Source organism: Syngnathoides biaculeatus, chromosome 13 (genome assembly GCF_019802595.1).
Source record: "Syngnathoides biaculeatus isolate LvHL_M chromosome 13, ASM1980259v1, whole genome shotgun sequence".
Lineage (NCBI taxonomy): Eukaryota > Metazoa > Chordata > Actinopteri > Syngnathiformes > Syngnathidae > Syngnathoides > Syngnathoides biaculeatus.
The window spans coordinates 24,721,350-24,736,246 of record NC_084652.1 but is presented as its reverse complement, the minus strand read 5'-3'; the positions used below and the strand labels follow the sequence as shown (position 1 = coordinate 24,736,246).

Here is a 14,897-nt window from a genome sequence, read left to right as displayed (position 1 = left end):
TATGTATAATGTGGGGAACAGGACAATTTTAGATGTCTTTTTACTGAATAGTTCACTTAATTCATTTGTCTTGAGCTAAGATGGCATATTTTAAGCATATTTTAGTGACAAATGTGATTTTGTGCTATCCAGTCATAGGGGAATGGGGGGCAAAAAAAATCTGGGCTTGGCCCTTGGGGAAATTCTGCCCAATTTTTTTTTTTGGTCAGGACTTGGAAATTTTACTTTCAATTTTTGTCTAAATTTTGTTCACAGATCGCCAGAATGCACCACAGCCATCCATTTTTCAAGAATTTCACAGGGGGCATGCCCCCAGACCCCCTGGTGCTCGCATTTGTATTTTCAGGAATTTTCACAAAAGTCCACTTTCATCTTGAGTTGTGTTCACAGCATGTTGCAGTGCTGAAAGCCTATAACCGTCGCCCGACTATTTGAGTCTTCATGCCAATAAATATGACAACTTTCAAGGACAGCGCAGAAGAAAGAAGGTGTACAGCAATGTGTGTTTACTCAGCAGAGACATCAGTGATGTTGCTGTGAAGGCTAGCTGCCTCATTGCTCATGAAATCACAGTGGCTTCAGACCATTTAATGGTTAATTTTTAAAAACTTGTATGATGAAGGCATTGGAGAGTGTGCGCCCTGAAAGGCGTCAGGTTTTTGCGATTGTGAGCCTAATAAGAAACACAGTTGCAGGTGGGATTTGCAATCTTTAAGTGGATTTGGACAGCTAGTTACAGCACAAAGCAAAATAATTTGTTTTCAGTTGCAACTGACAAAAGCACGAACATTACAGACATTACACAACTGGCCATTTTAATCCATGGAGTTGATGACATATTGAATGTCACTGAGTTGGTTACGGTGAGAGGTGCCAAGTGGGTGCGGGTATACTTATTGCACCCTGGTTCGTTGCCTGTACATTGGGGTTCACCCCAGTGAATGAGAATGTAGCCTCCTGCAGGTCGGGGGATGGGTCCTTCCTGTTGTTGGTGTGTATTCACCTAACAGCATTTCAGAGTACCCACCCATTTGGAGTCCTAAGAGAGAGTGCTGGAGAGCGCTCCCTCTGGGGACTCCCATCATTTTGCTGGGGGATGTCAATGCCCACGTGGCCAATGACAGTGAGACCTGAAGGGGCATGATTGGAAAGAACACCCGCCAATCAGAACATGAGTGGTGTTCTGTCATTGGACTTCTGTGCTCTTCACGGATTGTCCATGTTCAGGCATAAGGGTGTCCATGTGTGCAATTGGCAACAGGACACCCTTAGTTGTAGTTCAACGATCGACTTTGTGGTCATGTTATCGGAGTGCGACCACATGTATTGAACATTTGGGTGAAGAGAGGAGCGGAGTTGTCAACTGATCACCACTTGGTGGTGAGTTGGCTCCGATGGTGGTCTGGTCAGACGTGGCAGGCCCAAACATATTGTGAGGGTCTGATCTCTCAGACGAAATTTCAACTCCCACTTCCAAAAGAACTTTACTCATGTTCCGTGGGGATATTGAGTCCGAGTGGATGATGTTCTGCGCTTCCATTGCTGAGGTGTCCAACCAGAGCTGTGGCGGAAGGTGATCGGTGCCTGTCGTGGCAGCAACCCCCGAAAACCTTGGTGGACACCAACAGTGAGGGATGCATTCATGCTGAAGAACGAGTCCTATTGGGCAATTCTGGCCTGTGGGACTCCGAAGGCAGCTGATAGGTATCAGCTTGCCAAGTGAAGTGCGGCGTCGGTGTTGAATGAGGCAAAAATCTGGGCGTGGGTGAAGTTTGGTGAGGCAATGAAGAATGACTTCAAGACGGCTTCTAGGAAATTCTGGTCCACCGTCCAGTATCTTAGGAGGGAGAAGCAGTGCGCCGTCAACAATGTGTTTATTGGGGATAGGGAAATGAAGACTTCAAATCGGGGCGTTGTGAGTCACTGATACTTCTAAGACCGCCCTGGCAAGCCTTCCCACGAGGAAGCAGAGTCTGGGTTCTCTGAGGTGGGCTCTTCTATCTCTGGGATTTAGGTCACTGAGGTGGTTAAAAAGTTCCTCAGTGGCAGAGCCCCAGAGGTGGATGAGATTCACCTGGAGTTCCTCAAGGTTCTGGATGTTGTTGGGCTGTTCTGGTTGATACTCCTCTGCAATATCACGTGGATGTCAGTTACATTGCTCCTGGATTGGCAGACTGGGGTGGTGATCCCCCTTTTAAGAAGTGGGACAGAAGGGTGTTTTCCAACTATAGGGGTCACACTCCTCAGCCTCCCTGGTAAGATCTATTCAGGGGTGCTGAAGAGGAGTATTCGTCGGGAAGTGGAATCTCAGATTCAGAAGGGGCAAAGTAGTTTTCATCCTGCCATGGAACAGTGGACCAGCTCGAGACCCTCGGCAGGATCCTCGAGGGTGCGTGGGAGTTTGCCTCAACCAGCCTACATTTTTTTTTGGAGAAGGCATTTGACCTTGTTCCCCGGGGAGTCCTATGAGGGGAGAGTATGACTCTTTGAGAGTATGAGGTACCGAACCGCCTTATACGGGTTGCGTGGTCCCCGTATGACCGGTGTGAGAGTTTGGTCCGCATTTCCGGCAATGAGTCGGACTCGTTTCCAGTGAGAGTTAGACTCTGCCAAGGTTTCCCTTTGTCACCAATTTTGTTCATAACTTTTATAGACAGAATCTCTTGACGCAGCCAAAACATTGAGCACCTCTGGCATAGAGGGTGTTGGGTTTGGTGGCCTCAGCATTGCATGTCTGCTCTTTCCAGATGATGTGGTTCTGTTGGCTTCATCATGCCGTGATCTCTAATGCTCACTGGAGCCATTCACAGCCAAGTGTGAAGCGGCTGGGATGAGAATCAGTACATCCAACCTCCATGGATCGTGGTAGAAAAAATGGTGGCATGCCCTCTCTGGGTCAGGGATGAGATCCAAGTGAAGGAGTTCAAGTTTCTGGGGTCTTGTTCACAAGTGAGGGAAGAATGGAGCAGGAGATCAAAAGTCAGATCGGTGCAACGTCTGCAGTGATGCAGATATTGTATCTGTCCAATGTGGTAAATAGGGAGTTCAGTCGAAACGTGAAGCTTCAATTTACCAGTCGATCTATGTTCCTACCCTCACTGATTGTCATGAGCTGTGGGTCGTGATAAAAAAAAAACAACATCCTTGTTACAAGCGGCTAAAATGAGTTTGCTATGCAGGATGTCTGGGCTCTCCCTTAGAGATAGGGTGAGAAACTCAGTCATCCGGGAGGGGCTCAGTGTCGAGCCTCTGCTCCCCCACATTGAGAGGAGCCAGATGAGGTGGCTAGGGCATCTGATCGAGATGCCTCCCTGACGCCTCCCTGGTCAAGTGATCCTGCCACGTCCCACTGGAAAGAGACCCCGGGGACAACCCAGGACACACCTGAGAGATTATGTCTCTCGGCTGGGGGAGGGAACACCTTGGATCCCTCTGAAAGAGCTGGATGAAGTGGGTGGAAAAAGGGAACTCTGGATATCCCCACTGAAGCCACAGCCCCGCAACCTGACCCAGAAAAGTGGTAGAAGATGGATGGATGGATGGATGGATAGATGGATGGATAGATGGATGGATGGATGGATGGATGGATGGATGGATGGATGGATGAAGCAGCTGCTAGAGTGCAACAAAGTTGTTACGCAATATTATGGCAGTATATGCTTTTCTTGCAGTTGTATAGAGAACAGGTTTGGTATTTTTACATATATTTCTGTCTGAGAAATGACAGCCTGATATAGTTCTGTGTTCTGTAATATACTTCTGTGAAAAACTGAGGTATTCTGTTTGTGTTTTTTCTCCTCAGTATTAAAAAAAAAAAAGCTTAGTTTTATGATGAATGGTAATTTTGCCTTTTACCATTTGGGACTCTCTTAAAAACAAAGTAAACGATCCTAAAGTTTTTCTTTTTAAGTTATAAAGTATATGACTTATTATGTACAGGCAATGATCTACCAGTCCGGCCCTCTTGGTATTAGATTTTCCTCCATGTGGCCCCTAAGCTAAAACGACTTCACCACCCCTGATGTAGACTATATTGTTGTGCTTGTCATAGGGAAGACCTTTCATGAGACGTGAAGAATAAGCGCATCCTAGTTACAACTCCACTATCATAGATAATTGCATCTATTTCAGATCACCTATAACTTGAGAAAACATTGTACAGTAAATGCAGGTGTTTTGTTGTAGTTTTGACTGTATACACACAAGCTCACACACAGCAACATCAAAATTAGCATTTTATTTTGTAATATTATTATTTTCGTTTATTCTTGCTGTGGTTAGAACAGAAATTATTCACTATTTACGCAGTAATTGAGTAATTATTTCAGTGTAATTTTTACTCGAGAAATTTTGCTTTTATTTACTTAGTCCCACTATTGTCTAGAAACAGTATTCTTAATTGAGTACAATATTTGGCTATTCTACCCCCCTCTAGAGCGGATATTCTTTTGCTACTTGCTATACTCTCCTTCAAGTAACATTTTTGCTCATCACATCAGCCAGTGTCATATTTGTAGGACTGGTGTCAGGGTTCGCACGGGTCCCTAAAAGTCCCTAAAAACCCCTAAATTTTCGAAAGTGCATTTAGGGCTCCTAAAAGTCCTTAAAATCCGCGAAAACCAGTCAAGCCCCTAAAAAGGCCTTAATTTATAAAAAATCAAAGGGAGGACCTCTACCGCCAAAATTCTCATGAAAAAAAAGTCTTTCATTTAAAAAAAAAAAAGCGATCCATCTGGCGTCTAAAACAGCCAGAAATTGTCAACGGAAGTCACCGTGTTGACAACGAGTCGCCATCTTGTCGTTGATATTCCATTGTTCGTTTCCGTGAGTCCGCATTTCACTTCGTCTTCGTTACGTCTTTCATCGATCCAACTTGTATCATGGGGAAGTGCATTTTTCAAGATGGTTGGGTTGAAAGTAAGTAAGTTTGGAAGCTGGGTTCGTCGAGATGCAAAAGATCGGCACATGTTTTACTGCCATCTGTGCAAGCAGAGCTACCAGCTAAGAAAGATGGGCGTCAAAGCGCTGGAGACACGCTGATTTGGCGAAGACTCTCTCATCTTCCCTTGGTATGAATCTGTTTCTAAAATATAAAGATAGTGAAGCATCAGCTTCAGGCAGTGGTACTAGCAGTGCATGCACACCTACAGTTGTCCAGCCATCGACTTCAACCAGCCAGAAGTCAGGCTCTATGAACGTAGTTCAATACACGAAGGCGGACTCATTAAAGGCAGAGATCGTGTGGACTTTAAAAGTGATCTGCAGCCATTACAGTTACAAATCTTGTGAAAATAATTCGAAAGTGTTTGCAGTCATGTTCCCAGACAGTGACATTGCTAAAAACTAGCACTGTGGGGAAAGGAAGACTTAGTACCTGGCTTCATTTGGCATCGCTGCCCTCTTTTCATCTCTACTGCCTCAAAGCCAGAATAGGGGCTGACATATCTACGCTTATTGAGAAAGCTGACAGGCTGTGTGAGGAGGCAGAAGAAAAGAGGAATCTGAGGTTTATCACCGAGGCCAATGCACTCAGAAGCAGAGCAAAGGACAAGAGAGCCTCTTTGGCACCTCTGCAGCAGCAAATAGAGGAGGCACTGGGTAGGCTCAAGGAGCTAGGTTCTGAGACAGACATTTGTGTATATAGTTGCAATTGTAGTTAGAATCCGTTTTTCTGTATACTGTTATGTGAAGATGTTGACAATGGTCATATCAATGAGAACTCCCACAAGGGGCGACAGGTGATCACTGTCACAGGTACTGAGGTACTGGAACCTTTGATGAACCAAGAACAGCCGATTGCACCATTGGCTGAGTCTTTTTTCCTTACTCTTGATTTCCCGCGATGGCCCTACATTTTTCGTGTCGGCCCTAATTTTTTTCTGTGTTAGCCCTAAATTTTTCGTGTCAGCCCCTAAGAATGGCCCTAAAAAGCCCTTAAATTTTTTGGGTCTGACTGAGTATGAACCCTGGGTGTACAGGGTGATGTTAGAGATTATGTCTCAACACAGAATGAACTAACTTCAAATGTAGCAATAGCCAGGGGGTGTCTAGCTCTCCTGGAGTTTGGTTTGGTGGAGATTACTGGCATTGGGTCTGTCTGGCCCCCGCTCGGTGGACAGTTGCTGAGGTGCTCCAGTAGGGCGGGCTGACCGCTTTGGTTGCCTTGGTGTGTGACGTCTTCCGTCCACTGGCTTGCTCACGGGTGGACCCCTGGGCCTTATCCTGCCTCGATTTGAATGTTGTGGTGGTACAACAATTGCAGGACACTTCTGTCTTTCTTCGTGGATGTAAAACAATGTCAATTCACTTGGATGTGTCCGCATGCACACACCCAGTCAGTTATTGATACAAATAACACATGAATATGAATATTGCTTGTTTATTCCCTCACTTATACATTAGTCCTGTAGACCTTTATAATTCACTGAATCAATCCCATCTCACCTCAGTTGTACAGCCGGGTTCACAACCCTCATCCTGCATGCTTCTTCTCCTGTCCTTGTCCTCTTCTAACTTCTCTCCTTCTCTCACAGGGTGTTCATAGTACTGCAGCCCATGCAACACCCATCTGTTTCAGTGTTGTAGATATGATTTACGATTCTCATCCCATTTACTATTCGTGCTTTTTTGACTTTGTTCTTCTCTAGAAACTGCTGTGTTCGGCTTATCGACTGGTTTGAAATAAACTTCCATTATACAATTAAAAAAAACACAGTGCAAGCTTAACTGTTGCATGACACAGTAAAACTCTTCCGGTATAAAACTAACATCTGAACAGAACCAAAAAAAGGTAACTGAAAAAGTAAAAATGAATGAAGTCAACTCTTTTCCAGAATGCAAGTGCTTAAAGCGGAGGATGCTAGACGTGGCACAGCTTGAGGCAAGCATCAGGTGCTGGTGGAGATGGGCCGAGCTCAAGATAGAGGCTAAAACAAAAAAATAAAGAAATGATAATAGTTAATTATAATCCTAAATTTTCACACAACCATACTCGATCTGCTCTGGACTACTAATAAAAGGCTTTTGTATTTCCTGTCCATTAATGTATGTAAAGGCAGTAAACAGTGAGATCTTTTTGACTAAGAAGAGCAAATTACTGTCATTATTTAAAAAGTCAGCCAGTTAAACAAATCAGAGGCACAATATTAAGTTGCTCATAGAAAGTTCATTCATTCATCTTCTGTTCCGCTTATCATCGGGAGGGTCACGGGCATGCTAGAGCCTATCCCAGGTATCTTTGGGTGAGAAGTGGGGTACACCCTGAATTGGTCCCCAGCCAATCGCAGGAGACATAGAAACAAACAACCATTAACATTCACACCTGCAGGCAATATAGTCTTCGATTAACCTACCCTGCATGTTTTGGGGATATAGGAGAAAACCAGAGTACCCAGAGAAAACGCACACAGGCACAGGGAGAAGATGCAAACTCTACACAGGCACAGGTGGGATTTGAACCCCAATTCTCACAACTGTGAGGCAGATGTGCTAACCAGTCGTCAAACATCCCACCCCATAGCAAGTTAAAACACCAAATGTGGTTTTTTTTAACAGAGAAATATATTTGGGGAATTGGTTGTCAAAGTGTTCAACTTCACATACCTCTGCTGCATTTTGCGCTCACTTGGAGCAGCATTTTTTAAATGTACATGCAAAAAAGATACACAAATTAGCATTAACGTAAACAAGGGTAAAATCAGCCCGTCATAGGGAAAGGGTGAGAAATACTACTACATATTGAAACTACATATTAATTTAGCAGCAACTTTCACAGTCAAACAGAGTGAACCAAAACAAAGGCTAAAACAGGATCATGGCTACAACCAAGACATCTTGCAGTAAAACATCATCTGACACATGGATAATCACCTAAGAGACAGTTTTGGTACCAAACAGGGGCTAACAAGGCAATTTTTAGCACAACTTGCTAGCTGCATTGTCTGTTCATGCAAATATAGACCTAAAATGTCCTGTGCGACCAAGATAGTGGACACACTTGGTTGAGTTACACCTGTTATTTTAGGAATAGCCTGAAATTCCTGCTATTGTCTTAAGCTTGTGGAAGGACATCAAAAACGTTTGACGCAAGATGTACAATTTCAAGGCAATGGTACGAAATATTGAAAGAATCAATCTAAACTTCCGACTTTGAAGAAAGTAATGAAAAATTATCTTTAAAAAATCCCATTATTCGTGTGTTTAGCAAATAGAAATAATTATAATAACATAATATAATAATAATAAATCCTATTGACCTAATACACTAAAAGTTTTGTCTGATATCCTATCAGACTGTGGAGAACAGAAAGTGTTTTTATATCGTGTGTATATATATTCAAGTTTCAACTTAATTTAAGCCTATATATCACTTGGCTTTATTGGATCCTGCACTGCACGCTACCAACTGTCACACCCTAGTTTTCATATAATCAGTTTGGGAAGAAAAAAAAAGTGGATAACAAATTATTTGAATCTGTTTCAGGGAGCCACTTCCACAATGGTGATCATTTCCAAGAACCTTTCACATTCCGCAACCCCGAAGATGTTTTCAGGGAGTTCTTTGGAGGCAGAGATCCATTTGCAGATTTATTTGGTAAGTGTTTTTGTTTTTCCTCAAATGCTGTTAATTTAAATCTTTGATCACTGTCTCTCATTTTTCAAGGTGCAGATCCATTTAGTGATGATCCTTTTTTTGGCAGTGGCCGACGAAATCATAGTCGGGCAAGCCGAAGCAGGACGGGAGGCTCATTTTTGGGCGGGTTTGTAGGTTTTCCTCCCTTTGGTACTGGCTTCTCACCCTTTGATCCAGGTAAGAACCCAAAAATAAGGAACAATAACATTATCTATGGTCATAGCTTACAGTAATGTTTGTTTGTTTGTTTCAGGCTTTGGTTCATTTGGCTCCATGAGCACTATGGGTCACATGGGTCACATGGGTCACATGGGTCATATGGGTCATATGGCAACAATGGGTAGTCTAGGAGGTGGTAGCTTCACCTCTTTCTCCAGCAGCTCCCTTGGAGGAGGTGGAGGAGGAGGCATGGGTAACTTTCGTTCTGTGTCTACTTCCACCAAGATCATTAATGGCAGGAAGATCACTACTAAAAGGTAAACACTTATTCAAATCCATGGTAATGTTATTCATTTTTAAATGCCGTTGAAGCCAGAGGTTTACATACACTGCAAAAACACGTTTCATTTTTTGTCTCACTGTCTGAAGCATTATTTATATCTATCTGCGCGCACCCTGAACTGGTTGCCAGCCAATCGCAGAGCACATAGAGAGAAACTCCCACTCACAATCACACCTAGGGGCAATTTAGAGTGTCCAATAAATGTCGCATGCTTTGGGATGTGGGAGGAAACCGGAGTCCCCAGAGAAAACCCACCAAGGCACAGGGAGAAAGTGCACAAACGCCACACAGGGAGAGCCGGGATTGAACCTGGTACTCAGAACTGTTAGACCAACACTTTTCAGCTGTTCCACCGTGCTGTTTAAATATTTTTATTAATATAATATTTTTATTGAATTTTTAACCATTAAATTCACTTTTTTTTTGGACATTTTTTTAACGACAAAAATAACCAAAAATTTGTTTTACATTTTTTTTATCAAATCGTAACATGTTTCGCTTTGGTGGTGATGATTGTATTATATATGTAAAATATTAGCAAAAAAATTGATTAGATTTCATTGGTATTTTTTTCAGTATAGGTACACGTACCACCACCAATTTCCTACACATGGTAATTCATTGTGCTTTACATGATTGAAAGCTTTTTGAAACAAGGGGTGGGGGCACCGTATAATTTTTTAAAACGAACCAAAAAAAACAAAGTAAAAGTTGAATTATAACAGCATACAGTGCAAGACATTTAAAAGTGGAAACATGATAAAAGTTTTAAATTGATCTTAACATTCACACTTGGGACTGACATCAGTTCTGTTCGCAACGTTGTCCATTTGTGTGCGGCATAATGGCTAAATCCTCCTTCAGCATATTTGCTTTGGACTCTGTACTCTACTATTTGACCTGAGTCTAACAAGTTTAGATCCCTTCCGGGTTTATAATCCATTGGCATTTCTTTCATGTATTCAGGGCCTAAACTAATGATTTGCAGACCAGTAGCAGATTATTAAAATCTCTTCTAAAGCTGGCTCGAAGCCAGTATAAGGACTTTAAAATTGGAGTGATATGCTCAGACCTCTGTTCTGGTCAGAACCCGAGCTGCAGCATTTTGAATGAGTTGCAGCTGTCCAGTCAGAAGACCATTACAGGAGTCAAGTTTACTTGAGATAAAAGCATGGATGAGCTTTTCCTGGTCTGCTTGACATATACAAGCCTTCACTCTAGTTATGACGATTAGGAGAAAGGTCTAGATATGTTCTTCGGATGGTGAAAGGCAGTTTTTTTTATTTATTTCATATGACCATTGAAAGTCAGTTCAGAATCTATCAGAACACCAAGGTTTCAGATTTGGTCATTGGTTTTTAAAGAGATTGAGTCCAGGTATTTACCAACAGCAAGTCTCTTTTCTTTATTACCAAAAAAAATTCTCAGTTTCAGAGTTCAGTCTGAAAACCACGACAATAGTCAAGTCTACTTGAGATCAAAGCATGGATGAGGTTCTCCTGGTTTACTTGAAGGCTTTCTCTCTAGATATGCACTCCAGATGGAAAAGACAGTTTTAGTAATTGAATTCATATGACTGTTGAAGCTAAAGCCAGATTCTATCAAAACACCAAGATTTTTGACTTGATCTTTGCTTTTTAAAGATAGTGAGTCCAGGTATATACGAACAGCAATCATTTTCTTGATTGCCAAAAACAATTACAGTGAAGACGAGTAATTTTACACACTACTATATTGCAAGTTCTCCCACTTAAAAATAATGGATGGGTCTGAAGTGTTCATCGTAGATGCATGTCCACTGTGAGAGAGATAAGAAAAATCCAGAAATCACAATGTATGATTTTTTTTTTAACGATTTAATTGTGAGACAGGTGCAAAAAAGTACTTGAACACCTGAGAAAACCAATGTTAATATTTGGTGCAGTAGCCTTTGTTTGCCATTAGAGAGGTCTAATGTTTCCTGTAGTTGTTTATCAGGTTTGCACACACTGCAGGAGGGATTTTGGCCCACTCCTCCACACAGATCTTCTCTAGATCAGACAGGTTTCTGGGCTGTCGGTCCCTCCAAAGATTTTCAATTGGGTTTAGGTCTAAAGACTGGCGAGGCCACGCCAGAACCTTGATATGCTTCTTACGGAGCCACTCTTTGGTTTTACTGGCTGTGTGCTTCGGCTCATTGTCATGTTGAAAGATTACTTTTCCTAATCGCAATGGCAAAAACATTTTTTGGTAATTGAACATAATTCTTTAAATTCCAGATAGCAGACTGCAGCATTCCTAGACCTGTTAGCAAGAAAGGGGGGCTGGGGGGGATTCTCCACACTGCAGCAATGTTTCATTTTATGCAAATTTTATTTTTTATTTATGGCCCCGTCACACCATGACGTTCTGGCCGGCGTCTTATAGCGTTTGAGGAAACATTGGTAGTCGCCCATGGTCGCCGGGATATCCCCAGAATAACGTTGTTTCCACGCCAGTGAACATCAATGATCGCTGGGAATCGGCGGAGAATGCCGGTCCGGAAAAAAAGTTTTGAACATGCACAAAAGTTCTCACCGAGACCAGCGTTCATCAACGTTTAATTTTAAACGCTGCTGAACGGTCAAGAACATCCATGGAACGTTTTACTAAGATGAGCGTTGCACGCGTTTGCCTATCGTTAGTCAGTCGTAACTCTAGCATTACTTGGTTGGTACTTAATCGTTTGCTTTGCAGTGAACGACTCACTGGCAGACTGTCAACCCCCACTGAATAATCCCCTAGCGCACACAGCGTGTAACCAAAGTGAAACGAACGTCGTTTGGTGTCCATTGAGCGTCATTCGAGCATTTCCCGAACTTCCATGCATATGGGTATATAAACCGATGCTTTGTAAAAGCAAGGTCCATTTAATATTAAGCTACAGTAGAGAGCACCTACTTTGGAAGATCCAGAAAGCAGCAGTTCGTTTTCGCGGAAAAACTCCACCAGACTATCCTCTACAGCCCGGTCCAAGATCCTGCAATCCTTTCTCTGCTTCTTTTGTCTCTTTGTCGGACCGTCCTCACTGGGGTTTGCAAGGTGTTTAGGGTCCCCAGGGGGTGTCACATGGTGCGTGACTTTGCGGACGTGCTCTTCGTCTTGCTGTTGTTTTTCCTCCAAACACATTGCTTGTGATGAAAGAGGCTTAGCTTACTTACTAGCAGCGCTAGTTGCTGAAGTCCGCGCCCTAACTTTTTTTCTTCTCGGCGGCATGATGCTCACTGTGCTAACTCACAACGACAACTGAAGTAACGATGAACTTTCCAAGGTTTTAGTGCCGGTTCCACTCTAAAAATTCCACGGCAGCAAAACGCTTTTCTGTCGTTATTCACCCATTGGTCACACCCTCAACACACTCGTCTTATGTTGACAAATTGCTCGTTGCGCCCCAATGCCGCGTTTGCACACGCTAGTGGTTTTTAGGGGTATCTTATTTGGTCGCTGTTACATGCTTTTCGTGCGTTAGACACACTTTAAGTCATGCGTTAGACACACGTTAATCACACGCCACATGTGTCATCCACGTTTGAGAACGCTGAAAAATAGAACGATTGAAATGTTCAGAGGACGTTGACCAGAACGTCATGGTGTGACGGAGCCTTTACAGAAAGTGCAACAACTTTCTTAATCAAGTGGGGTTATTGATGGCTGGCAATTGTATTTACCACACAAAAAAGGACTTTTAGAAGTGTCAATGTGAACACCCACACACACATGCGCATGCAAAGTTCATGAATCAGTTATTCTTGTAATAAACTATTTTGCAATCAAAGTACCCTTCTGTGTTATTCAACAGGAAAGCATTCCTTAGATATTTGAGGTATCACAAAAGCAGAAAAAAATTTCATCAAAGTTAAAGTTCTGCTTGAAATGCATTCTTTCAAAAAGCCCAAGTATTTTCAAGAAACAACTGCTGTTTATTTAGAATGGTAAAAGGTAGAAATGTATTTTTTTCCCTGATGAAAGAAAAGGGTTACCGTAATTTCTTGAGTATAATGCGATCTGAAGTATAATGCGCACCCCTAAAGTTGACCTGAAAATCTAGGAAAACCCTTCTACCAATTTACAATGCGTACCACCATTTTACCGCTACACATATGCTCAGAATATTAGGAATGATCTGCATTTATAGTTTGTTAGGTTTGTACTTGTATTGTTTTTCAAAAAACTGTCTGTTGAACAATCATTAATAATAATGTGCATGTGCTGATGTAGCAGTAATATAATCTCGGGCAGGCCACAGGACACGCTTGTCCTGGTCCCTGTAATTGTCAGAACAGAATCCCTCAACCAACTAAAATAAATGCTCAATGATGGCACAACATTTTATCAATACTGTTAACACATACTTCAGTGTTAAAAATCTAAACTCTTTAACATTGTTTATTAAACTGGATTAAATTTGTGGATTAAATGTTTGTGCATAGTGCAGTTAATCCACTACATTACACACCCTTGGCCAAGCCTTCAAAAGAAGCATTATGACTCATCTCCAATCCTTAAAAGATCCATAGTAGCTTTATTTGGTGCTTCGCTGTGGAACTCATCATTGATGACTTGAAATATTTTTTTTAATCCCAAGAGTTTGGGCTGCGCAGCACAACTTCTCCCCCTCCATCCGGCTCCAATCTGTTGCATCTTTCACTATGGCATCAGGTGGCATCAAAACAATGTGAGCTCAAACTACGTAGAAACGAGTGTAATGGGCACATGTTTTTAAAAAGCGAGTATTTCAATTGTTTGCGGCCTCCCGTTTTTTATTTTTATTAATGTCCCCAAGTGACGCTTGTACTACTAATTGGGCCTGTGCTGTGTGTATAAACAGCGTTGTCTGGTATTTTCTCCTTTTCCAGGATTGTAGAGAACGGTCAAGAGCGGGTTGAGGTGGAGGAGGATGGCCAGCTGAGGTCATTAACCATCAATGGAAAAGAGCAGTTGCTACGACTGGAACAAAAGTAAAGAACCAAACGTTACCTCAGCACAAACATACAAAGAGACTTGAGCTTTTCACAAAATATGGCAACAAAAAGCAAAAAGAATTGTAATTATTGTGACTTATTTTTTTTTGGATGTACATACTTAATTCCTTTCATGGTCTCTTCTGGCAAGACCATGTTATCTCCCACTTAACATCAATGGATCTGGATGATGACTATGCATTTTTGTTTCAATAATTTTCAATTGAAACTGACCTTGAATTTTAGGTTGGTATTGACACTTCAGTGTGTGGGACCACAATGTTACTCAGACTACTAACCCTTCTTTTCCAATATTTTATGTAAACATTTTTTGTGAGACTTTGATGGCTCATTGCATTCCAAAAAAAAATTAACTTCTTTCCACCCTTGTAAATATTACAAAAGTGTCAAATAAAATTACATAATGCAGGTAGAAAATAATCAAAACATCATCCCCTCTTTTTATTGCTTGTCTAACCTGGTCTTAATTAGTGTTTTTTATTATTAAATTCCAATGCTGGTCTTATATATTTTGTATATTTTATTTATTTAATGATGCATGTATACATGTTGCTGTTAAGTCTTAATGTTAAAGCTGCATTATTATCCACAAATAATATGTCATTCTATAAATTATACTGATAATGAATTCAGAAGTTTAGTGTACTTTGTAAACCAATAAATCTAAGTTTCATTCTGGTTTGGGGCTCCTAAAGTTTGGTCTGTTCTCTGCAGCCATGATCAATGTTATATGAGTACCATGAGTGCAAGGGGTTTCGACCTT

At 41.8% G+C, this 14,897-nt stretch overlaps 1 protein-coding gene across 2 annotated transcripts in view; it reads left to right on the top strand.

Annotated features, from left to right (window-relative positions):
* dnajb6a (DnaJ heat shock protein family (Hsp40) member B6a) overlaps positions 1-14,813 on the top strand; it is a 28,636-nt gene extending 13,823 nt beyond the window's left edge. The window contains exons 5-8 of one of the 2 annotated variants that reach the window (XM_061839695.1): positions 8,483-8,593; positions 8,669-8,809; positions 8,886-9,108; positions 14,009-14,813. In XM_061839695.1, the coding sequence (XP_061695679.1) occupies positions 8,483-8,593; positions 8,669-8,809; positions 8,886-9,108; positions 14,009-14,114 (581 nt within the window). In that variant the 3' untranslated portion in view covers positions 14,115-14,813. Of the gene's footprint in view, positions 1-8,482; positions 8,594-8,662; positions 8,810-8,885; positions 9,109-14,008 lie in introns of both variants that reach the window. The other variant, XM_061839694.1, reaches the window with a different exon arrangement.
* The last annotated feature ends 84 nt before the right edge of the window (positions 14,814-14,897 follow it).